This window comes from Lynx rufus, unplaced genomic scaffold (assembly GCF_022079265.1).
Source record: "Lynx rufus isolate CCGP_SWC_20201006 ecotype Redwood Valley unplaced genomic scaffold, mLynRuf1.p SCAF_12, whole genome shotgun sequence".
In the NCBI taxonomy this organism is placed as follows: Eukaryota; Metazoa; Chordata; class Mammalia; order Carnivora; family Felidae; genus Lynx; species Lynx rufus.
Genome location: NW_025814826.1, coordinates 67626522 through 67652340, shown reverse-complemented (window position 1 = coordinate 67652340; position 25819 = coordinate 67626522). Strand labels below are relative to the sequence as shown.

Genomic DNA, 25819 nt, shown 5'->3' with positions numbered 1-25819 from the left:
GGGAGCACTATGTCTGCACATCCATGGACAGCAGAGGACCTGTGTCCTGGGGAGGTCCCACTTGGATTCCTGGCAGGTATGATGGCAGAATTTCAGATACAGGGTGTGAAGATTAATAAAAGCAAACCTCACTTGGAACGGAGCTGGGAGGCCAGCACCGGCAGCTCTCATCCCCGACCACTCCTCAAAATCAAGTCCAGACAGGAGACTGACGCCTTGCGGGCTACCGGCTACCGGGCTGGAGGAAGGAAAGTTTCCTCCTCCCCCAGCAACAGTCCAGCCAATGAGAGACAGTCACAGCTCAGCCAATGAGGAGCCACTACACTTCCAGTTTAGCCCAATGGACTTTCAGTTTACAACAGCCCCGCCCCCCCCCCCCCCCCCCCCCGCCATAAAAGAGCTTTCTCCGCCTTGTTCCGGGCATTTGCTTATTGCTTGCTTGTGCTGGCTTGCTATTCTCTGCTCTTCCTTAATAAATCTATTTTTTTGCTGGTAGGGTAAGGGGCTGTTTTATTTTTAAGTGTTAGAAAGCAAAATCCAATGGAGTAAAGTTGAAGAGCTACATGGCAGTCATGAATCAGGCACCGTCCCTTCCGGTAAGTAGAGGACAGCTAGGAGAAGTTGTACAAGATGGAAAGATTTCGTAGGGGGAGCGCACGGAGGTCATAAGTGTTAGCCTTCATCTAAAACCTGTTCATATAATTAGAGTCAGGCGGTGCTTACTCTCTCCTGTCTGGATTCTTTTACTCCTGGTAGGCCCGCGAGATCCATCTGTATCGTGGAAGTCCCATAGCATCTGTTTCTTTTAAGCGCTACACAGTATCGTGGCATGGGAATACGCCATAATTTTTAAAAAAATCCACCGTACAGCTGATGAGCTTTGGACAGTTTTCAGTTTTGAGCTGTTTCAAATAGCGCTGCTAAGAACATTCTTGTTTCATGAAAAGGATTGTGATAGAATATACATACAGCTAAGTGTGCAAACTGAAGTGTATAGATTAATGATGTTATACATATATACAGTAAAACCCTGGGTTACGGGGAACTTGTTCTGCGAGTGTTCGGCAGGATGAGCAAACATTTCTAATAAACTTTAACTTGATAAACGAGCGATGTCTTGCAATACGAGTAGTATGTGATCCCAAAGGTCTCATGATCACAACTGAGCCAATGGTTCTTCTGTCTCTCTCTCTGGGATTGTGGGTGATTGTCGCCCATGCTTGTGGGTGATTGTCGCCCATGTCGCCCATGTCGCCCATGGCTCAGGCCATGGTGTTTGCCAGTGATTTTTCAGAATGCTGGAAGGTGCCCACAATGGGAGCTAGTGCATTTTTTTTTTTTTTTTGTCACTGCAAAGCACCTGTGGACAGTCCTTTGCTTTTCCAGACAAGAGTGAGCTTAGGAATGCTTTGCCTCATTCTACGTCAGGTCATCTGCAGAAACAGACCCTTTCCCCTGCTGCCTTGTTGCCACTTGCATGAAATACAGTATATGACAAAACATTATTAACTCTGTGCTGTGGTCAACATCTGTGCGAGTGTATACAATAGCCCCCATGTAGAAAAAGGTTGAAAAGAAAGGCGGTAAAAAGAAGGAGGTGGTTACAGTGAAAGTTAAGAAGGAAATCATCGAGAAGTATGAGCGAGGCAGGTGAGTGGCCGAAATCGTAAGATTTTTATAAGAAGTCTATGTCGGCCATTTGCACAATACTAAAGAAGAAAGAAGAAATAAGGGGGCTAGATGCAGTGAAAGGAGTCACGAGAATATCAAAACAATGGCCATGTGTTCTGGAAGATGTAGGAAAGTTGCTTCTGGCTTGGATAAACGAGAAGTGACTGGCAGGTGATACTGTGACCGAGAACTTTATCTGTGAGAAGGCAAAGGCCTCGTACACCGACCTCATAAGTAAACCGCCTCGTAGGTCAGCAGAAAACAAAGAAAGCTTCGAGGCAAGCAGGGGATGGTTTGATAACTTTAAGAGAAGTGGCATCCGTAGTGTTGTGAGGCTCGGAGAGGCTGCGAGTTTGGACACTAACGCAGCGGAGACATTTGCTACCGAGTTCCAGAAGCTCATGGCTTCCAAGGGTTACCTGCCAGATCAAGTTTTTAACTGTGATGAGACGGGGCTTTTTTGGAAAGAGATACCAAAGAGGCCGCACATTATAGAAGAAGAGAATGCAGTGCCCGTCACAGGCCCGTGAAAGACCGTCGCACCCTCTCGTTTTGCGCTAACGCAAGCAGGGGTTTCAAAGGCAAGCCCCTGCTCGTTTGTCATTCTGAGAATCCACGAGCCTTTAGGAAAGGCACGATGTAGAGGAGCCAGTTAAACGTTACGTGGAGGTCCATCAGCAAGGCTTGGGTCACTCGTATCTTGTTCGTCGAGTGGATCAACGAGGCCTCCGGTCCTGCAGTGAAGAAATACCTTTTAGAGAATTTGCCGCTCAAAGCCTTGCTGGTTATGGGTAATGCCCCTGCTGAGCCTCCAAGCTTTGAGGACGACTTACTGGAGGAATCTGAGTTCATTAAGGGCAGGTTCCTTCCTCCCAACACCACTCCAGTCCTCCAGCCCATGGAGCAGCAGGTCATTTAGAACTTTAAAAGGCTTTACATCAAAGCACGATTTCAGCGATGCTTCGAGGTGACCGAAGGACAAACCTCACCCTCCAAGTTTTGGAAAAATCATTTCCACACCATGAACTGCCCCAAGATCATCGATAAAGCCTGGGATGGGGCCACCAAGAGAACCTTCAATTCTGCTTGGAGAACACTGTGGTCCGGTTGCGTTCTTGGACGTGACGTAGAGGGGCTTGCTCATGAACAGCAGCTGTCAGCTGTCAATGAAACTGTGACTTTGGCTCGGGTCATCATCTCACGGCTCATGAGTTTGAGTCCCACGTCAGGCTCTTAGGCTGACAGTTCAGAGCCTGGAGCTTGCTTTGGATTCTGTGTCTCCCTCTCAAAACTAAATAAAGATTAAAAACGTATTGTATTTTCTTTACTATTTTGTATTACATTACAGTATTGTAATCATTTTTATATGATTATTTTTGGGTTGTGGAATGAATCACCCTAGTTTCCTATATTTCTTTTGGGGAAATTTGCTTTGATATACAAGTGCATCGGATTACAAGCATATTTCCAGAACGAATTATGCTCACAAACCATGGTTTTACTATACATAGTAACAAGCACTCATATCAAGATACAGAGCATTCCAGAAACCCAGAAGGCTCCCTTGGGCTCCTCTCAGTCAGTATCCATCCCCTGAAGGTAACCACTATTCTGACTCTAATACTATACGTTGCTTTTGTCTGTTTAAAAATTCTGTGTAAATGGCATCATACAGTGTCAGCTGCTTTCTGTTTGGCTACTTGCATCCGGCTGTAGTGCTTGTGAGAACCACTCTGGGGCTGTGTGTGTCCGCAGTCTGTCCGTATGCATTTTTGTTACCTGGTAGTGTTGATCGTGTGGGAATTCTGGAGCTGGTACCTAATCTACTGTGGGCAGCCTTGGGCTTGTTTCCAGTTTTGGCTTTGATGACGAATGCTGCTCTGCACAGTCTTGCACATGTTTTGGTATAAACAAGCCTTCCCGTCTGGTAGACACCGGGGGTGAGACTCACGTGTGACCCGCTTTGGGAGGTGCCACCAAACACCTTCCAACGCGTCTCCACCCGTATTGTGAGAGAGTTCCAGTTGCTCCACGACCTCACCGACACTCGGTGTTGTCAGTCTTTTAAACTGTAGCCGTTCTGGGGCCTGTAGTAGTGCCTCATTGTGCTGTCAGCCTTTCGTGTGTGGAAACTGGTCAGTGGATTCCAAAATGCATATGAAACCAGCCACACCCTGGAGTCCCTTCCACTCTCTGCTTCTGCTTGCTTGTTTCTCTGTCCCCCAGGGGTGGCCTCTGCCTCGACCAAAGGCAAATTCTCAGGCTCCCACGATCACAAGGTCCCCAGTGTTTGGGGGGCGGCTGGGGGTTTCCAGGGCAGGTCTGCAGGTCTCCCGCCTCTGGATTTCAGTTCCTCCTGCCTTTGGTGCTCCTCCAGCTCTCTTGAGTTTTAAAAAGATGGTTTCTGTGATTTACCTGGCTTTTCTTATCGTCAGTGGGAGCCTTAGGCCGCAGCAGACGACTTTCTCTTGCAATGGAAGTCAGCCATTAGGGAAGCGAGGGGGCGAGTGGTGTTCACTGAGACTCTCCAGTCAAAGTGGCGCCAGCCAGGCACGACCTCCAGGGCTAGGCTGGGGGTGCAGTTACATGCAGGGCATTTATGAAGCCAGGCATTTCACCAGACTTCTCTTTGTAACCACTCACTTAGCGTATGGGCTGACCCTGTGTACCAGGGACCCCCATCTTTATGTGTGAAAAGCAAAGGGGGCCTGGGAGCTGTCCAAAGTCACACAGGTGGGACCCAAGCACTGGTCCTTCTACATCAATTTTATAAAACGTGAAGGTTCTTCTGAGGGTGGGACACAGCAGGATGACACTGGGGCAGCTGGAGGGCAGAGCGCTGGCCTCATCTGGGGGCTGTGCCGGCCGGTGTGTGTGTGTGTGTGTGTGTGTGTGTGTGTGTGTGTAGTGCCTGTAGGAGCAGCTCGTGGACAGCCAGCAGGGCCACGGAGCTGGGTCCCACAGGCTCCCTGCAGATCGGCTCATTTGAACAACTTTGGCACCTCTAGGCAGAGGAGCTAGCCCTAGTCGTCTGGCACCCAGCCCCGGGGCGGGGAGGGAGGGTGTTCAAGGGTCCGGATAAGAGGTGTGGTTGGGGCGTGTGCATCAGTGGCTGCCCAAGAAAGAGACTGTGCTCTTCAGCCGGAACTCAGCACTGGGTCAAGACTGCACAACAAAATAAAATAAATAGCAGAGCTGGGATCTGGGCTCAAGGCCTCTGTGCCCCAAACTCCTGCTTCCCAGTAGCTGGTCTCAGCATCCGCTTACCGGTGTCAGGGACTCTGAGACTCTGCACTAACTTAAAAGGAGACAGATCCAATTAGTCACAGAAGTTTGGGGAACTATTTTTTATCGTCCTCATGCAGTCAAGGAGACGCATGGGGACGGGATCCAGCCCTCTGCACACGTGAACGTTTCATTAGGAAAATTTCCAAATGGCCACAGTAGTGGAGCCTTGTGATTCTGTGACCTGCAATAAGAAACACCTAGCGGGGCGCCTGGGTGGCGCAGCCGGTTAGGCGGTTAGGCGTCCAACTCTTGATTCTTGATTTCGGCTCAGGTCACGATCTCCTGGTCTTGAGATTGAGTCCCCCCGCCCCCCGCTTCTGAGCATGAAGCCTCCTTCCGTGCCCACCCCCCTGCTCACTCACGTGTGCACACACTCTCCCTTTTCAAAAATAAAAAAAGGAAATATCTATGGGAACACCTTGGGGTGTTTTCAATCTATTTTTTTGTTAAAAAAAATTTTTAATGTTTTTATTTCTTTTTGAAGGAGAGAGAGAGACAGCGCATGAGCGGGGGAAGAGCAGAGAGAGAGGGAGACACAGAATCTGAAACCGGCTCCAGGCTCTGAGCTGTCAGCACGGAGCCCGACGCGGGGCTTGAACCCACAAACTGTGAGATCATGACCTGAGCCGGAGTCCGAGGCTTAGCCGACGGAGCCCCCCCGGCAGCTCTGGGCACGTCTTGTCTTATTGTGCTTTATCAATACCGCGTTTCCTGCAACGGAAGGTCTGTGGCAAACCCCACAGGCAGGTCTGTCGGCACCAGTTCTCCAACAGCGTTTGCTCACTTCGTGCCTGGGTCACATTTTGTTAATTCTCACAGCACCTCGGACTTCTGTGGCGGTGACCTGCGACCAGTGATCTTTGAGGTTACGGGGGTAATTGTTTTGGGGCGCCACGGACCACCCTGTCCCTGGTCAGCTCTGTTCTCTGAGACACAACGACGCTGGCATCAGGCCAGTTAATATCTCTGCGGTGGCCACTAGGTGTCCCCGTGGGGGGGAAGTCGCCTGTCTCTATTTAATTAAATTAATTAATTTATTTTTATTTTTTTTTTTTTTTAATTTTTAAATGTTTATGCATTTTTGAAGGAGAGAGAGACAGAGTGTGAGTGGGGGAGGGGCAGAGAGAGGGAGACACAGAATCTGAAGCAGGTTCCAGGCTCCGAGCTGTCCGCACAGAGCCCGACACGGGGTTCGAACTCACAAACCGCGAGATCATGACCTGAGCCGAAGTCGGACGCTTAACCGACTGAGCCACCCAGGCACCCCTAATTTATTTATTTTTAAAATATAATTTATGGTCAAGTTGGCTAACATACAGTGTATACAGTGTGCTCTTGGTTTTGGGGGTGGATTCCCGTGATTCACTGCTTACACGTAACACCCAGTGCTCATCCCAACAGGTGCCCTCCTCAATGCCCATCACCCATTTTCTCTCTCCCCCACCCCCCCATCCACCTTCAGTTTGTTCTCAGTATTTAAGAGTCTCTTATGGTTTGCCTCCTTCCCTCTCTGTGACTATTTTTCCCCTTCCCCTCCCCCATGGTCTTCTGTTAAGTTTTTCAAGATCCACCTATGAGTGAAAACCTATGGTATCTGTCTTTCTCTGCCTGACTTATTTCACTCAGCATAATACCCTCCAATTCCATCCACGTTGCTGCAAATGGCCAGATTTCATTCTTTCTCATTGCCAAGTAGTATTCCATTGTATATATAAACCACATCTTCTTTATCCATTCGTCAGCTGATGGACATTTAGGCTCTTTCCAGAATTTGGCTATTGTTGAAAGTGCTGCTATAAACATTGGGGTTCCAGTGCCCCTCTGCATCAGCACTCCTGTATCCCTTGGGTAAGTTCCTAGCAGTGCTATTGCTGGGTCATAGGGTAGATCTAGTTTTAATTTTTTGAGGACCCTCCACACTGTTTTCCAGAGCGGCTGCACCAGTTTGCATTCCCACCAGCAGTGCAAGAGGGTTCCCGTTTCTCCACATCCTCGCCAACATCTGTTGTTTCCTGAGTTGTTAATTTTAGCCATTCTGACAGGTGTGAGGTGGTATCTCAATGTGGTTTTGATTTGTATTTCCCTGATGATGAGTGATGTTGAGGATCTTTTCATGTGTCTGTTTGCCATCTGGATGTCTTCTTTGGAGAAGTGTCTATTCATGTCTTCTGCCCATTTCTTCACTGGATTATTTGTTTTTTGGGTGATGAGTTTGGTAAGTTCTTTATAGATTTTGGATACTAACTCCTTATCTGATATGTCACTTGCAAATATCTTTTCCTATTCCATCGGTTGCTTTTTAGTTTTGTTGATTGTTTCTGAAGGAAACTGAAGAAGACACAAAGAAATGGAAAAAACATTCCATGCTCATGTTTTAGAAGAATGAATATTGTTAAAACGTCAATACTATCCAAACAATCTACACATTCAACGCAATCCCAATAAAAAATGTACCGGCATTCTTCTCAAAGCTAGAACAAACAATCCTAAAATTTGTATGGGACCACAAAAGTCCCTGAATAGCTAGAGTAATGTTGAAAAAGAAAACCAAAGTGGGAGACATCACAATCCCACACTTTGGCCTCTACTACAAAGCTGTAAGCATCAAGACAGTATGGTACTGGCACAAACAGAGACACATAGACCAATGGAATAGATGGAGAACCAAGAAATGGACCCACAAATGCATGGCCAACTAATCTTCGACAAAGCAGGAGAAAATATCCAGTGGAATAAAGACAGTCTCTTCAGCAAGTGGTGCTTGCAAACTGGACAGCAACGCGCAGAAGAAAGAACCTGGACCACTTCCTTACACCAGACACAAAAATAAACTCAACATGGATGAAACACCTAAATGTGAGACAGGAAGCCGTCAACACCCTAGAGGAGAAAATAGGCAACAACCTCTTTGACCTCAGCAGCAATAATTTCTTGCTTGACACGTCTCCAAAGGCAAGGGAATTAAAAGCAAAAATGAGCTATTGGGGACTTCATCAACATCTCTCTCACTTTCAAATCAAAAGCTGGAAGTGATTAAGCTCAGTGAGAAGGCGTCAAAGCCCGAGACAGGCTGAAAGCGAGGCCTCTTGCACCAAAGGGTTCGCCCAGTTGTGAGCGCAGAGGAACGACTCTTGAAGGAAAGTACAGGTGCTTCTCCCGCGAACGCGCGGATGATAAGGAAGGAAAACAGCCTCGTTGCCGATGCGGAGAAAGTCGGGTGGTCGGATGGGAGATCAGATCAGACACGACGTTGTCTTAAGCCAAGGCCTGGCCCGGAGCAGGGCCCTCCCTCTCGTCCGTTCCACGACGGCTGGGGGAGGCGAGGGAGCCGCGGGAGGAGAGCTGTAAGCCAGCAGAGGCTGGTTCCGGAGGGTTCAGGAAAGAAGCCGTCTCCACAACCTACAAGTACGGGACGAAGTAGCCAGTTTTCCAGAAGATCGAGCTCAGATAGTCAGCGAAGGCGGCTGCACTAAGCAGCAGGTTTTCGGTGTGGATGAGACGGCCCGGTCCTGGAGGGAGACGCCATCCCGGACCTCCGCAGCCAAGAGAAGTCGGCGCCTGCCTTGACAGCCCCGGAGCACGGGCTGGCTCTCTTGGGAGGGGCCGACGCGGCTGGTGACTTCAAGAGGGAGCCGGTGCCCAGTGACCATGCTGGAATGAGGGCCCGAGGAGTGGTGCTAGGTGTCCTCCTCCTGTGCCCCAGCGGTGGGACCACAGAGCCCGGCTGGTGGGCATCTGTCCACGACACGCTTGACTGGGTATTTGAAGCCCACCCTCCAGGCCTTCTGCTCAGAAAATAAAGATTCCTTTCAAAGTCCTGCTGCTCCTGACAAGGCGCCTGGTCACCCCAGAGCCCCGCTAGGGATGGACGCGGAGATTTGTGTTGTGTTCGTGCCGCTAGCACAGCATCCGTTCTGCGGCCCACAAATCAGGAGTTAACTTTTGACTTGCAAGTCTTCTTACTTGGGAAATACATTTTGTAAGGATACAGCTTCGGGGCACCTGGGGGGCTCAGTCAGTTGCGTGTCCGACTTTGGCCCGGGTCGCGACCTCGCGGTTGGTGATTTCAAGCCCCACGTCGGCTCCCCACATCTGCCAGCACAGAGCCTGCCGCAGATCCTCTGTCCCCCTCGCTCTGGCCCTCCCCCGCTTGCGCTCTCCCAAAAAATAAATACGTATGTTTTTTTTTTTAATTTTTTTTTCAACGTTTATTTATTTTTGGGACAGAGAGAGACAGAGCATGAACGGGGGAGGGGCAGAGAGAGAGGGAGACACAGAATCGGAAACAGGCTCCAGGCTCTGAGCCATCAGCCCAGAGCCCGACGCGGGGCTCGAACTCCCGGACCGCGAGATCGTGACCTGGCTGAAGTCGGACGCTCAACCGACTGCGCCACCCAGGCGCCCCCGTATGTTTTTTTTAAAAAAATTTAATTAAGGGGTGCCTGGGTGGCTCAGTCGGTTAAGCGGCCGACTTCGGCTCAGGTCACGATCTCGCGGTCCGTGAGTTCGAGCCCCGCGTCGGGCTCTGTGCTGACTGCTCAGAGCCTGGAGCCTGTTTCAGATTCTGTGTCTCCCTCTCTCTCTGCCCCTCCCCCGTTCATGCTCTGTCTCTCTCTGTCTCAAAAATAAATAAATGTTTAAAAAAAATTTTTAATTAAAAAAAAAAAAAGGATATAGCTTCCATAGACAGGGAGTCCTCGGACGGATCCGCGCAAAGTTGAAAACCTTCTGGAAAGCGGTCACTGTTCTAGATGCCACGAAGGACCCCTGTGATTTCGTGGGAAGAGGTTGAAACGTTAACACCGACAGCAGTTTGGAAGAAGTGGCTCTGACCCTCGTGGAGGACTTTGAGGGGCTCAGGACGGCCGCAGAGGACGGCCCCGCGGAGGCAGTGGGGACCAGAGGGCCGGGATCAGAAGCGGAGCCTGAAGACGGGACCGAACTGCTGTCGTCTCAGGATAAAGCTGACGGGCGAGGAGGTGCCGCTCGGGGAGGAGCAGAGAACGTGCTTTCTGGGGATGGAAGCCCCTCCTGGCGAGGATGCCGTGGAGATTGTTGGAAGGACAACAGAAGATTTAGAATATTCCGGAACCCTAGTTGGTAAGGCGGCGGCAGGGCTTGGAGGACGGTCCCCACTTGGGAAGGAAGTTCTGTGGGTAAAATGCTGTCAGACAGCGTCACCTGCTCCAGAGAAATCGTTCGTGAAAGGAAGCGCCCGCTGTCGTTGCAAACTTCACGCTGTCGTCTTGTTTTGAAACTGGCCACCGCCGCCCCGGCTTCAGCGGCCGCCACGCGGACCGGCCAGCAGCCGTCGGCCTCGGGCAGACCCTTGGCCAGCAGAGAGAAGCACGGGCTTGGCTAGCGATTTTTAGCAAGAGAGTATTTTTTTAAATGTTGATTTATTTCTCTGTGGGGGGGGGGGAGCTTGAGTGGGGGAGGGGCAGGGAGAGGGAGAGGGGGGGAGAGAGAGAGAGAGAGAGAGAGAGAGAGAGACAGAGCACAAGCAGGGGAGGGGCAGAGAGAGAGGGAGACACAGAATCCAAAGCAGGCTCCAGGCTCTGAGCTGTCGGCACAGAGCCCGACGCGGGGCTGGATCTCCCATGAACCGGGAGATCATGACCTGAGCTGAAGTGTAGCAAGGGAGTATTTTTTTTTAATTTTTTTTTTCAACGTTTATTTATTTTTGGGACAGAGAGAGACAGAGCATGAACGGGGGAGGGGCAGAGAGAGAGGGAGACACAGAATCGGAAACAGGCTCCAGGCTCTGAGCCATCAGCCCAGAGCCCGACGCGGGGCTCGAACTCCCGGACCGCGAGATCGTGACCTGGCTGAAGTCGGACGCTTAACCGACTGCGCCACCCAGGCGCCCCAGCAAGGGAGTATTTTTAACGAAGGTACGTGCATTGTTTTCTAGACACAAAGCTGTTGCACGGTTAATAGACGACAGTGTAGCGTGAACATGACTTTTATCGCCACGGGGAAGCCAAAATTTCACTCGATTCGCTTCGCGGCGACGTTTGCTTCGCCGTGTGGTTGGAGCCCAGCCCGAGGTACCGTAGGCGCCTCTATTCTTTTTTTTTAAAAATTTTTTTTTTAACATTTATTTATTTTTGAGACAGAGAGAGACAGAGCATGAACAGGGGAGGGTCAGAGAGAGGGAGACACAGAATCTGAAACAGGCTCCAGGCTCTGAGCTGTCAGCACAGAGCCCGACGCGGGGCTCGAACTCACGGGCCGTGAGATCATGACCTGAGCCGAAGTCGGACGCTTAACCAACCAAGCCACCCAGGCGCCCCAGGCGCCTCTATTCTTACGTGCGGTTGTTTGCGAGGGAGGCCGCCGGAACCCTGGGCGCAGCGGGCGCAGGACTCAGTGTGCGGAGGACCCTGCTCTCCCAGCACGTGGTCTGCTCGCCTCTGTCACCGGTGCGGAAATAACAGCCTCCTCGGCCGGCCCTCCTACGGCCAAGGGGCTTCGCTTCCGGAAGACATCGGGACCACAGCAGCCGCAAGCAAACCACTTTGGGTTGTTTTCATTTGCTTATTTTTTTGTGAGGGCGTGAGTTGTGGTCAGGGTGTGGGCCGGGTTTCCTTCCTCTATTTGGGGTGCTCTGTCTCTTTATTTGTGCTTTATCCCAGGATTCCACGTGGTCTGTGAAGTCTGATGCTCGGTCACATTAGCTACTGTCCCCCGGGCCGCCGTAGACAGTACCTCCTGAAGGCGCATGTGAGAGGACACCGCCTAACGGCGAGACGGGTGCACGGGACTCCCTGGAGTGTCTGCGTGGGGTGCACACCTGTGACTTGGGGTGTTCGCCCACAGGATGGCCTGAGGGGCTCACCTTCCCTGGCACCAGCCGGATCCCGGGGTGGGGCTGGGGTGGGGACCCCGGCGGGGGGGGGGTGGGCTGGGCCCTGGTCCAGGCCAGGTTGTTGTGCTGGAGCCTGATCTGAGAGTCAATGCAACCACCCGCACGTTCCCTTTCTGGGGCCTGGGACCCGAGTCCAGGAAGCATAGGTGTCTCATAGATGCCCCTGAACCCCGAGATCTGGCCCCAGCAAAGACGGGACCGAGGGAGCACTGGACCACGGGCTACCCGGGGAGAGGGCTGGACGAAGAGCCAGGGGTCTTGCTGCCAGGAGCTTGGGTGTGGTTGGGGGCATGGGGGCAGATACACACATACGTGTTCGGTGGAACCCGCTGTGTGGGACCTTGAGCTGGGAGCTGGGGACAGAGAGGTGGCAGGCACGCGGAAACAGGAAAGGAGGGAAGGCTGCGTCAAGGACCCCTCATGAGGAGGCAGTAGTTGGTGGGGATCCACCAGGAGAGCTTCCTGGTGGAGGTGGCTTTTGAGCTTGGTCAAGAAGAGACCCTCAGGTGGAGTGCGGGAAAGGTGGAGAGGGCTGGGCCGGGTGTGGGAGAACCATCCAAGGCTGGAGAGGAGTCCGTGTAAATAACTAAGGGCTACTGGTCACATGTTTCAACCCCCCACAGTTATGAGCCCCAGGATGCCTCCCACTCATGCTTCACGTACACTGGCTGCCGTGTCCCGGCCACTGCCGTTAGCACACACGCCTCCACTCAGCGATGAGCGGGTCTGAGCACGGACACCTGGGTGTGGGGAGAACAGCGTGAACAAGGGAGACATCCTCAGGGCGGGGAGGTCCAATGGAGACTGCTGCCAAGCAAGCAGGGCCCCAGACACTTGTTGAATATGGTGGCTTGTGGTTGGTTCTACAGAGAACAGTCACTGGAGATGCTGTGAGAGCACACGGCTTGAGGAGCGGTGTGGGGGGCTTCCCTGGGGAGGTGACATTGAAGACAGGACCTCGGAGCTGAATAGGACTTGGCCAGTTGCAGGAGAAGGGGTTGAATGGTTCCAGCCTCGGTGAGCGGCGTATGCGAAGGTCCTGAGGCAGGAATCTGGCAAGTACGGGAGCTGAAAGGACAAAAAGGACAGCGGTTGGAGCTGAGGCGGTGACAGAAGAGGTGGGAGGGGCCAGGGGTCACGGAAGGCTTTGGACTTCATCTTGAGAACAATCAGAAGCCCCTAAAGCATTTGGACACTGAGTTTGTGATAGCCGCTCTGACCTCCTCTGGAGAATGGGTTGGGGTGGGTGGGAGTGGGCACAAGGAGCCCGGGTGACGCCCTGGCGGGGGTCCGGGTGAGAGACGGTTGGGCCGGGGCCAGGTGAGGCCTGGGGAGGACAATGGATGGTCAGAGAGCTCCCAGGATATTGCTGGCCCTGCCGGCGGATGGACTGGCTTGGTGTCCTCTCCGGGGCCTGACCCCTGCCCTCTTGTGTCTCTCTTTCCGCTGGGGCCCCTTGGGCCTTCCCCCACCTGGGGCTCTTCCCCACAGATGCTGTTTCTTCTGGTCTTTGCTGTGTGTGTACGTGTGTGCACACGCGTGTGTTTGTGTCTGCACATGTGCGCGTGTGGACGTGTGTGCATATACAGGTGTTTGTGTCTGCGTGTGTGCATGTGTGTGCATATGTGTGTGTTTGCATGTGTGTGGTTGTGTGTGTGCATTTTTACGTGTGTTTACGTGTATGTGTGTTTGTATTCGTGTGTGCGTGAGCGTGTGTTTGTCTGGTGTCTTCTGAGGGCATCTCGGGCCCCCACAGCGATGAGACACCCCCTGGGCCACCTCCTTCAGGAAACAGGAATCCCCAACATCAGTTGCCCCTCTGCCAACAGGGACAGCCATCAGGAGCTTCAGGGGGCCTCGGCCTTACAGCCTGTGCTGGGTTCATGCGTGGAGGGCAGGGCAGTGGAGTGGAGGGGACATACTCGTCCTCACAGGCCTCTCTCCTTGGTTCCCAATCCAGGCAGGAAGGGGTCGCATCCCTGTGGTGCGGGGTGGGGGCTCACGAATGGAGGAGGGGACTCTCAGCCCCCCCCCCCCTTGAGGGGAAAAGGCAGGAGGAGGCCGGGCCCCGTGGGCCCTGTGGGGAAGTCGGGGAGGTAAAGCCGGGGCAGGGTAGGGTAGCCTGAGCCCCCCAGTGGGGCGGAGCTGGGGGAAGAGGAGCTGCGGGTGGGGCTGAGAGCCACCCCACCCTCTCCCTTCCGTGTAAGGTGGGTGCTGGTTCCGTGGAGGGAGTGCTATTAGCCCCTGATCTGGTGGCATCTTGCCCCTGGGGGGGTGTCCTGTGGGGGGGGAGCTGTAGCCGCACATGGGGCCTCTATCCTGTCCACGTCCTGCTGGGCCTGGGGGGAGCCCCTTCCCAATGACGGACCGTCCCCTTCCTGCTCTGCCCCTAAGGTGGACCCCTGCTCCTGTCTAACTTGGAGGCCCCACAGGGGCGCCTGGGTGGCTCAGTCGGTTGAGCGTCCTACTTCGACTCAGGTCATGATCTCGCGGTCCGTGAGTTCGAGCCCCGCGTCGGGCTCTGTGCCGACAGCTCGGAGCCTGGATCCTGCTTCGGCTTCTGTGTCTCCCCCTCTCTCTGCCCCTCCCCAACGTGTGCTCTGTCTCTCTCTGTCTCTCAAAAAATAAATAAATGTCGCTTGGAGGCCCCGCTGCCTGCCCCTCCTTCCCAGGCCCCTGGGCTCTGCAGGTGGGTCTGGGTGTGACTGAGTCTGCCGGGCCCAGGACGCGTCCCTGGGTCCTCAGAGCACAGCAGGCCCTCTGGCCTCTTACACGCAGGCAGCTGGCCAGGGCTGGGGGCACTTCCCTCTCACAGCGCCTATGACACCCTGTGTTTGTTTCCTGCAGCAAATCACAAGCTTGGTGGCTTAAAACAATAAAAAGTCTCTAGGGGAGGGTCCTTCCGGCCCCTTCCGGCCTCTGGTGGCTCCAGGAGGTCGGTGGCCTGCGGCCACGCCCAGGGTCGGCCTCCGTTGCCGCGTGACCTTTCCCCGTGCCTTTGTGCCTCGCATCTTTCTTTTCTCATCTAAGGTCTCCAGATGTTGGGTCTAGGGCCCACCCCAAATGCAGGATGACCTCATCTCTACATCCTTAACTCCATCTCATCCACAAAGAGCTTTTTGCCAAATAAGGTCGCGTTCACGGGTTCTGGTGGTTAGAACTTGAGCGTCTCTTTGTGGTCAGCATTCAGCCCACGTACACCCTGCCCCCCACTATCCTGGGGGTCAGAAACTTTCTCCCTCTCTGAGTTCGGCGGCTTCTCAGGAAAGGCTTGACACAGCGTCCCTGTCAACCCTTGGCTGAGAGGCTGGCCCCGTGAGCACGCAGGGCAGTCTTCGGGAAAACTCCTCCGCAGCTCTGGCCCGCGGCCGCATCCGTAGTCTTGGACGGCTCGGAGGGTTCTGACAGTGTCGGCCGAAAGACAAGGCCGGGAGCTCTGGGAGCACATCTCGGGCAGGACCCCGTCCTCGGCCCCCGCCGCTGCTTCCGCGGGCTTAGGGCTGAGCGCGGTGGCTTTTGACGCTGTCCCTGGTTCTGACCACCTGAGAGCTGGCTCTGCTCTGGGGCTGGCCCACCGGCCAGTCATCCGGGGCCTGAGCACAGTGTGGTATGAGGGTTCCTGCCGGTTTAGCGCTCAGGGACTTGTCACTGTGCCCCTGGGCAGAGCGAGGTCTCCGTGCTCCCTCACCGGGGTCTGGGCGTCTGCGCCAGGGCGGGTCCGGAGGAGGGAGATGAGGCTCCTTGCAGGACCTGTGCAGGCCGCAGGGCCAGGGACACACAGGGACTTGCTCTGCTCTGGCTGCCCGGAAAGAAAGTCCTTTCTCCTGCTAATCGTGACTGATTGTTACTCTTTGTTTGCAAAATCCTGATAGGGTGAAACTGACCTACATGCATTGGAAGGAAGCCGAGTAGCTTGGAAACTGGGTTAGGAATCACCATCTCCCTGGCAACCAAGCCCACCCAACATGGGGAGAGCGCAGTCTCCGCTCTCTGAGGAGCAGGCCCAGAACCGCACTCCCCAGGGGCTGGGGCCGGACGCCTAGGACTTTAGTCTTCAAGACTTCTGACGTCTGTTCCCCCACCCCCCCACCAGGCCCAAGTCAGGCCCTGCCCACTTGCGTGATCTTTTGTTGCATAAATTACTCCAAAACTTAGGGGCTTCAGGCAACACGGTTTGTGCTCTCCCGATGTCCGTGGGCTCGAAATGCAGGCGTCACCTGTACGTTGGGGTCCCTGAGGAAGCTGGGGTCAAGCTGTCGTCCGGGGCTGTGGTCTCATCTGAGGGAGGCCTGGGTGGGGGGCCCACTTCCAGCCCCCTCGAGTGGCTGTCGGCAGGCAGGACTCCCCCCCTCCGCAGGCGGGGCAGCCGGATTCCCCGAGGGTGAGCGGGAGAGGGCCTGAGCCTGCCTCAGAAGCTGTTCTTTTTATAACCCTGTCTCAGGGACACCATCCCTCCGCCCTCTCTCTCCACCACAGGCAAACGGCTAAGTCCAGCCCAGGCTCAGGGGAGGGAGCAGGGGTGTCCCAGGGGTTCTGAGAGCCCACCCACCACACCGCAGGTTCCAGATGTTGGGGGTTGGCCGCCTTGCCCCAGGCCTGGCAGAGACCCTTCCCCCTCCCGTCTCCTCCTCCTCCCCCCTCCTCTGCCCACCCCCGCTCCTCCCTCTTCCTCCTCCCCTTCCCTTCCTCCCTCCTCCTCCTCCCCTTTCCTCTTCTCTATCCTCCCTCTTCCTCCGTCCTCCCCTCTTACATCACTTGGCTCCTCTCCCAATCACCCCCGCTCCGTCCCGTCTCTGGGACTTGGGGCTGCGCCAGCCTGGTCTTCCAGGCCTTGGCTCGCTGTCTCCTTCCAAGGCCCCGTCCACGGCCCCCCAGCTCCTCTCATGACAGCTCACATCACCCCACAGCCGCCTTTCTGTTTGCCGGCTCTCCCCTGCTGCCTCCCTCCCCGGGGTGGGGCTCGGCTGTCTCTTTGGCTGGTGGCAGGAATGGATGACTGTGCCGTGGTGGTGCCCTGCCAGACGCTGGGCCAGACGCCCAGTGAGCACTTTAGTGGTGGCATTGTGTGTGCTCCCCACAACGCTTTCACAGGTGGCTAGCACCCCCGATTCTACAGGCGAGGGACCGAGGCTCAGGAGGTCACGCAGCAGGCCCAGACCATCCCCCCCCCCGCCCCCCCCGAGCATGGCGTCTCCTGTCTTCCCCCAGAGGCTGGATGTCACCACTGTGCTGTTGTTTCTGCTTCCTGGAAAGAGGCCCTGGACGAGCCGGCTACGGTCACACACGACATGCCGTCGAGAGCACAGAGCAGAGCCCTGTGCGCTTCAGGAGCTGCTGACCTGCTGGGACTGAGGTCTCAGTGAGTGTGTGAGTGAGCGTGTAAGTGTGTGCGAGCGTGCAGGTGTGGCAGAGGAAGTGCATTAGTGTGGGTGTGGATCTGTGACGGTGTGAGTGTGCATATGTGTGAACGTGTGTGTGCACGTTAGTGTGCACGCGGTGTGAGTGTGTGGAGCGTGTGCACGAGCGCCGGCGGCTGGGGGGTGAGGAGCCCTGAGTGCTCCCTGCAGTGGGAGCTCCCCCAGCCTGGACCCTGGGCCGGGCGCTGTGCTCAGGCTCCTTGCAGCTGCTCTCCGGGCTTCTAACACTGCTGGGAAGGGGTTCTTCGGAGCCGACTTGAGCTTCGAGAAGGCTCAGGTGTCTCGAAGGGGACCCTGCATGCTGAGAGGTGGTCTCGGGCAAAGGCAGATGATGCAGGCATGATGGCCACGGAGCCCTGGAGCGGTGGCCGGGGTCGCGTAGCTGCCCGTGCTGGGTGGGGGGCGACGGCGGGCTCCCAGAGACACAGTGCATTCAGGGGAGGAGGTGGGAGGAACTAAGATCTGACCTCCGTTCTGGGTCCAGGGCCACCAGAAGGCCGGCTTGGGGGAGGGGCCCAGACTGCTGACCGCAAAAAGGAAGTGCAGGCTGGGAGGGAGGGAGGTGTCGGGATGGGTGTTACAGGCGGAGGGAGCAGGTGAGCAGAGGCTGGAGAAGCAAAGCGTCGGGGAGCACGGGCTCCTCTGAGGCTGTGGCTTGGCCTGGTGCAACCTCCTCTGCAGGAATGTTCCTTTGATGCCTGGACATTGGCACAGGGAAGGTGGAGAGGAAGGTGGCAGGCGGGAACAGCACGGGTGCTCAATGCTGGTGCAGAAACGCCCCCAGGACGCTGGCCTGGAAGGAGCAGGCCGCCCCAGGTGACAGCTGACAGCTGCCCCTGCCCGGGACATGTGCTCAGACCTAGGCAGGGGTGGGGGAGAGGAGTCTCCCCAAGCTGGGAGAGCACTGGGGCTTTGCCGGGGAGTCCCGTGGGCACGGCTGGGGCCCGGGAGGCTCCGGGGAATTGGAGGCGGTGTAGCCTGGGGACGGGTGTAGCCTGGGGACGGGTGGCTCAGAGGGACCAGAGAAGGGAAGGGCCTCTGTGTGAACCCTTGCTGGGCCTTGAGCCAAAGTGGGCCTGGGTGTCAAAAGGATGACACACGGACAGATGGACAGACAGATGGACAGCTCCTGGACTCAGGCAACAGTGACATCCTGTGAGGCACTCGTCTCCCAGTGACAGGACCTGTTTGCACCTTCGCTGCTTGGGCGGGACCCTCAGCTGGCCTTGCTGTCTCTGCACTTTCTCGCCTGGAGACCCCACCTGTTCCCTCTGTGCCGACCCAGACCACACGTGCGTCTCCAGCCCAGACCCTGCGCTGAGCCCCACAGGCACTTGCGACCCGCCGTTGGTGCCGTCCAGGCGTCCCTAACCAACGAAAAGGCTTTAATGCCTCTCATGGCCAATGTGCTCACCGTCCTGCCCTGGGTCCACCCGCTTCCCGAGCCAGAGCCCGGAGGTGGGCATCCTGGACACACGTGGCCAAGTCTCGCGAACCCATCCACCTGCCCCATTTCTACTGCTACCCCTGGTCTGAGCCGCTGTCCTCCTCGCTACCCCTCCCCCTCCCCCGCCCCGGCCCCATTCCATTCTAGAAACTTCCAGGCCATTCTCCACTCAGCAGCCACGGGGATCTTCGGAAACGTCGACTAATGATGCGTGTGCCTGCCTCGGCCCCTTCCCCTTGCATTTCCCTATGATGTTGACGGGAAGTCTGGGAGAGTGGGGGACAGGGACAGAGACTGCAGCGGGCTTCGAGCTCCAGCGGCCCTCACTTACCAGGTGTAAGTCACTCCCTGTAACGGGCCGGGTTCTCCAGAGAAGCAGAACCAACGGGACGTGTAGAGTTACATAGAGTCGTTGTGAGGAATTGGCTCGTGTGATTTGGGAGTCTGGCAAGCCCAGAACCCACAGGGCACGCCAACGGGCAGAAGAGTCAGTAAGAGCCAATGTTCCAGTTCAGGTTCAAAGGCTGTCTGCTGGCACAAGTTCCTTTTGCTCAGAGGGAGTCCGTTTTTGTTCTATTCAGGCCTTCAACTGATTGGATGAGGCCCACCCACACCATGGAGAGCAATGCGCTTCATTCGAAGTCTACTGATGGAAATGCTTTTTTTTTTATGTTGATTTATTTTTGAGAGAGAGAGACAGAGAGAGCATGAGTGGGGGAGGGGCAGAGAGAGGGAGACAGAGGGTCCCAAGTGGGCTCTGTGCTGACGGCAGTGAGCCTGATGCGTCATGAACAGCGAGATCATGCCCTGAGCTGAGTCAGACGCTCAACTGACTGAGCCACCCAGGCGCCCCTGCTGACGTACATGTTAGCCTCACCTGCAGACATCCTCACAGAAACCACCAGGACAGCGTCTGACTAAATATCTGGGTGCTGTGACACACGGACGGTCTTTCCCTTCCCGCATGAGGCGCTGCCCCCGGCCCTTCTGCTGGTTACCTGGAGGCTTTCTCCTGCACCCTGATCGTTCGAGCACTGTCTAAAGTCCGTGTCCCGCGCTGCCTCTCAAACAGCGCACGGGTCTCAGGACCCTCTGACTCAGTCACCCCGCCCGTTGCCCGCGCCTTGTCCTCGGGTTCAGTCTTTTCAAACTTCACGTATCGGACATTCTTCCCGCCTCAGATGACGACCCCAGCTTCCATTTCCCTCCCAGAAGCCAGTTTCTTCCCACGCGCTTCCTTCTCGAGTCTAGCCCTTCCTTCTGGAATACCTTTTCCTTCTGCAGTGCGTTCTCCCAAAGTTCCTTTAATGAAAGGCCGCTAGCGGGAAACCCTCACAACTCCTCCAAAGTGTTGTCAGAAAACATTTACGTGCAAACTTTTCATTACCCGAAAAATTTCTCTTGTGCTTATTTTTGGAAAACTGCCGAGGTCCCGCCCCAGCGGGTCCGGGGGTTCCCGAAAGATGAATGGCGTCGGCGAAGACAACAAATGGACACGGACAACGGCAGTGGGTTCGACTGGCCGCTTTATTGTGGCAAGCGTGGCCTTACATTTGTTAGCAATTTCCCTGTGGTGTGCGTTATCTACGTTTCTCGGCATTACCTAATTCTAAAAACGTTCTTTTGTGTAATCACCCATTAAGGAACAACACAGTTATTTTCTTGTAAATTTCCCTCCTGCCCTTTCAAGGTCATCTAGCTCTCAACACCTCAAGTGGAACATTTACAGGGACGTGACTTCTTAACGGTTCCTTTGAACCGTTTGCGGCACAAGGAACAAAAGCGTTCGCTTTGGTCTGGGTGCCGGGAGGGAGCCAGGAGGGCCCTGGAAACCCACGCCTTATGCGCTCCCAGAGAGACAATGTTTACCTGGGAACTAATGAGCCATTCTGTACCTTAACCCGCCAGGTCCGGTTATCATCTGGAATGCCTCCTGGGGGCCAAGCGGGCCTAGGGCTTGGAGCAACCTGTATCCATAGGTACATTCCTTTGTTGCCGGAGTGGGGATTTCGAACCCATTCGTCCCCCTCCTCGGCTGGGAAATATATGGGCCCATCCTTCCTTTGGGTAGAGGAGTCTTTCTAGGGGGTGGCAAGGGCTGGATGCAGGGCCGCATAATTTCCCCGCGGAATCTTATGTCTTTCCCCAGAGGTTCTTCTCCCGGGGGGCCTGTCGTGGGCAATCCCAACCGACAAATCCCCAGGCACTTTCATCAGTAGGGGGGCTGCCCCGACCAACGCTAAGGCCAAATTACATAAAAGCAGGAGGACAAGAAGCTTCCCTTCTGGCGGGCCGCCATGCAGCCCCGATCCGTCCACCGCCCGGGCCCTGCCATCAGGCTCCTTGGATAGCTTGGCCTCCAGCAGAAAACGGTGTAGAAAATTCTTAGCTGGCAGTTACTTTCCTCCGAGCACTTCGAAGACACTTACTCCACAGTCTGGGCATCCATTTCTGCTGTCAGTTTACCTGCTGTTTCTTTAGTGCTGATATCGCTCTTTCCTTTAGGCTATTTTATTAAAAAATTTTTTAATGTTTATTTATTTTTGAAAGACAGAGAGCGTGAGCAGGGGAGGGGCAGAGAGAGAGGGAGACACAGAATCCGAAGCAGGCTCCGGGCTCCGAGCTGTCAGCGCGGAGCCCGACGTGGGGCTCAAACTCAGGAACTGTGAGATCACGACCTGAGCTGAAATGAGACGCTTAACCAACTGAGCCACCCAGGTGCCCCATCTTCTGGCTATTTTAAAGATCTCTTGCCGTTCGTGGTCTGTGATTTCACTCTGCTGTACCTAGGTGTGAATTTTCTTTTTGTTTATTCCATTTAGTATACATTGCGCTTCTCTGTAAATGCTTACCTGTCACCAGTTCTGAGGCATAATCTCTTCCAATACCGGCTGTCTTTCCTTTGGGACTTTGACCATACATCTCTCGGCGCTCGGCACGGTGCATGCTGTGTGTCTCACCCTCTCTTTTCTATTTTCTGTCCCCTTATCCCTTACACCGCAATCTTGATAATTTCTATAGATTTAAATTCCAGTTTGCAAATTCTTTCTTCAGTGGTATCTAATGTGCCGCCTAATGCATTTGCTGGTTTTTTTTTTTTACAACAGCTTTGTTGAAATATGACTCACATACTATAAAGTTCAGCCTTTTGAGGTTTTTAATCCAGTGGTTTTTAGTCCATTCACAGTGTTGTGCAAGGATAGTCTCTATTTTTAGAATATTTTCATCACTTGAAAGAACGCCTTGACCACTAGCAAGAAGTCCTCATTCCTTCTTCCTCCCGGCTGGAGGCGACCATGGATTGACTTTCTCTTTTTTGGATTTCGCTATTTCGGACATCTCATGTAAATGAAGCCATATCATATATGTTTTTAAACGACTTTATTTTCATTTAGCCTAAATCTTTCAAAGTTTCTGATGACCTGCTAATTTCAGTGAGAGCTTTTCATTTCTAGGGGTTCCCCTCTCCAACAAAGCACGGTTCTGGCACTGCCTTGTTCTTTCCTACAATCTAACTTCAACCTACCACACAAATGAATCTTGTATTCTGTATCGCACACTTTCAGTTTAGAAGGTTTGTGGAGATTTACATCCGTATCTCTTCATCGTTTCTTCTGTGTCTTTGGAGGCCCATTTTCTTTGGATGTTTGCTGATTTTTTGACTTTGAACTCACATATATTTAGTGTTTATTTTTATTTTTGAGAGAGAGATAGTGCAAGTGGGAGAGGGGCAGAGAGGGGGGAGACACAGAACCCAAAGCAGGCTCCAGGCTCCCAGCTGTCAGCACAGAGCCCGACGCAGGGCCCGAACTCACGAACCATGAGATCATGACCTGAGCTGGAGTCGGATGCTTAACGGACTGAGGCACCCAGGCGCCCCTGAACTCATATTTGAATTGAAGGTGTGGGAGCCCCAGTCCCCAAGTTGGAGGGGACTCCTTCCCCTTCACTCCTCCAGCCCGGGGCGGGGTTAAGGTGTGCAGGCTCTAGGGTTCCAACACTCGCTCTGTCACCTGTCACTGCGTGACCTTGGGCGGGGAGCTCAACCTGTCTGTGCTTCCGTTCGCTCATTGTAAGGTGGGGACGCCAACAGCACTTGCAGGGAGGGTGTGAAGCTGTCACGACATAACGCACGGGTTTACACAGAGCACATACTATGTGCTGGGTCCATGGGATCAGCGGCACAGCTCACAAGGGGATGTTAGTGATAATCGTTTGTCTGAGGTAAGATCGGGTGGGGGGGGGGGTGGGGAGGGCGGAGCTCTTCTCACAGTGCTCAGCGCTAGGCCAACCGTGGGAACTCCACAAATATTTGCCCGGCCAAACGAAGGCAGACCAAAAGAAACAACCCCCAACACGTGCACAGGAGCTGGGGCTCACTCGGCGCTCAGCCGCGATGGATTCCAGGCACAGGGGGCAGCGGGTGCGAAGACACAGCACTCAAAAGCTTTGTGCGGCGGGAAGGCGAGAGACAAAGCTGAGAAACGGGCCAAGCAGGCGGCGGAGGGCATTGAATGCCGAGACCAGCATTTGGGACTGGCGCCTCGGACGTGGATGTGGCGGCGGGTGGGGGTGGTCACGGCTGCCCCGGGTCCGGGCGGGGCGGGGGTGCGCACCCTCAAACCATCGAAGCGGGGACGGCTGGCCCGGGGAAGGCCCCTTCGCTGGGAGTCTGCGAACGAGGGCCTGAGCGAATCACCTCCGCTGTTACCCGCCTCCGTCCCTGCGTCTTTGTGCGTTTCGCTCGCTTCCTTTCGCAGTAAACGTTCTTCCGAGAAATTTCGAGGGGATCTCCGCCAAGCGGAGGGGGAAGGGCTCTCGCCCGCGCCGGGGGAGGGGCGCGCGGGACAGCCGCGGAGGGAGCCGGCACCGGAGGGGGCGGACGCGCGGGCCGGGCGCTGGCTGTCGAGGGGCGCGGACGGCCCGGGACGGAGACCCGCCGGGGCCCCGAGCCCCGGGCGCCCAGCCCGCCCTTCTCCCGCCGCCCCCGCCCCCCGCGCGCCCCCGCCCCGGCTCCGCTCCGCCCCTCGCGCGGGGTCCGCGTCTGCGGCTGCGTTCCCCGAAAGACAAGGCTGCGCCCGGGTTCCGGTCCGCAGGGAGACCGAAGGGCACCGCTCCCCGCGCCTCCCGGAGCCCCGGAGCCGCGAGCCCCCCCAGGGATGTGAGTGCGCCCCCGACCCGAAGCCCGCGCTCCACGCCTCGACCCGCGGTGAGCGCCCGGGCGCGCGCTGGAGGCGAGGGGCGGGGGCTCGGCCCGGGGTTCCCGGGCCCCCAGCCCAGGGGTGGGGGTGGGGACGTGGCGCGCGCCCCTCCCCCATCGGCAGGTACGGCCTGCTCGCACCTTGTCTTGCCCTTTTCTCTCCGGACGCACCTGCCGCTCCCCAGGGAGAAGACGCGCTGCCCCCGACCCTCCCCCCGCCCCCCACAGGTGCCCGGCGCGGGTTGGGGGCATTTCGAGCTGTCACCCTGCCCGAGACGGCGGACCTGTTCTCCCCGGAGGGGATGCTGTGATGGTGGACGCTCTGGGGGATGGGCTGGGGGTAGGGCTTCGCGAGCTAGCGGACCTTCCTCCCCTCCCGGGATTTCCAGGCGGAGGTTGCGCTCCGGGCCGCAAAAGGAGGGTGAGGGGGGGGGGCTTGGGTCCGGCGGGCGGCGGGGACCCCTGACCGAGGCGTCTCCTTGCCAGGCCTGCGCCCCGGAGGACCTCCGCCCACCACCCCCGCGCCTTCCCGAGGCCCGCCTGGAGCATGCCGCCTGCAGCCATGAACGGCCTGGGCCTGGTGCTGCTGGCCGCCCTGCTGTGCTCTGCGCCCGGTGAGTCTGGGGGCGGCCCGCGGGGCTGGGCCGGGTCCCCGGGAGAGCCGGGCTGTGGGGCCGCCATCCTCCGACGGTGCCCGTCGCGTCCACACCCGCTCCCGACCCCGGCGACCCCAGCCGGGCCCTCGCGCCCGTCGCTTTGACTCACGGTGCTCCGGCCCCAGCCCCAGCCGCACGGGGCCCTCCTGGCTCCTGCCCGCCCTTGTACCGTGGGCTAGTCCCGCACGGACGCCCCCTCGTGCGCCCCATCGCTTCTCAGAGCCCCCACCTGGCCTCCCAGCGAGTCCTTCCTGGCTTGGAACCGACCGAACTGTGCGGGGAGGTGTGGGAGCGTGCAGGAGCCCGTGTGAAAGCCCCATAAGTGTGAGGTTTGTGTGTGGCTGGTGTGTGCGTGCATGTGTGCACACGTGTCTGTGGGGCCACGGAGGGTGCCCAGGGGCTTCCGGAGTTCCGGCGGCTGGGAGCCTCCCCGCAGATTGCCCAGAAGGCACCGCGGTTCTCCCAGGGCCTGACCTCCGGGGGCCAGGCTGGCCTGGTCACCGCTGGTCGGCGAGGGGGGTGGGGTGCTTGGCCTCCTGGAGCTGCGCGGTCCTCCCGGGAGCAGCCTCGGTGGCCAGGGGAGTGGGGCACACACGGGCCAGCTTGGGCCTCCGCTCCTCTGCTCATCCGCGTCCTCGTGCCCTGCGCAGCTCACGGCCTGTGGTGCCAGGACTGCACCCTGACCACCAACTCGAGCCACTGCACCCCGAAGCAGTGCCAGCCGTCGGACACGGTGTGCGCCAGCGTCCGGATCACCGACCCCGGCAGCAGTGAGTCGGGACCTGGGCCCGGCAGGGGGCGGTTGGGGGCGACCTCTGAGCCCCTCCGGCCGTGGATAAGAGTGTGGGTCTGTGGGTAGGACACTGCCTTGCTGTGTGACCGTGAGCGGCGTCGCTCCTGCCCAGGCCCCCTCCGTGGCCCCCTCCGTGGCCCTCTGCGTGAAGTTGAGGCGGCGTGGGTGGGTCCCGTGCGGGGCAGGAGGAAGAGGGCGCAGGTGCGGCTCCCGCCCCAGGCTCTCCCCGCTCTGCCCCAGGCAGGAAGGACCATTCCGTGAACAAGATGTGCGCCTCGTCCTGCGACTTCGTTAAGCGGCACTTCTTCTCGGACTATCTGATGGGCTTCATTAACTCTGGGATCTTACAAGTCGATGTGGACTGCTGCGGGACGGATCTGTGCAACGGGGGGCCGAGGGCGGGGGGTGGCCCCTGGGCCCTGGCCGGGGGGCTGCTGCTCAGCCTGGGGCCGGCCCTCCTCTGGGCTGGGCCCTGA

At 56.4% G+C, this 25819-nt stretch overlaps 1 protein-coding gene across 1 annotated transcript; it reads left to right on the top strand.

Moving 5' to 3' along the window:
- The first annotated feature begins 482 nt into the window (after positions 1 to 482).
- Positions 483 to 25819, top strand: LOC124507500 (lymphocyte antigen 6H). The gene is made up of 5 exons (XM_047073837.1): positions 483 to 596; positions 11598 to 11685; positions 24381 to 24508; positions 25201 to 25320; positions 25584 to 25819. Coding segments are annotated over exons 2-5 (486 nt in total). The 5' UTR covers positions 483 to 596; positions 11598 to 11683.

What these genes read in the sequence shown, in the direction of transcription:
- LOC124507500 (XM_047073837.1), top strand. An exon ending in CCTGCTGTGCTCTGCGCCCG is followed by an intron (nt 24,509 to 25,200) that starts GTGAGTCTGGGG and finishes TGCCCTGCGCAG; the next exon opens with CTCACGGCCTGTGGTGCCAG. An exon ending in GATCACCGACCCCGGCAGCA is followed by an intron (nt 25,321 to 25,583) that starts GTGAGTCGGGAC and finishes GCTCTGCCCCAG; the next exon opens with GCAGGAAGGACCATTCCGTG.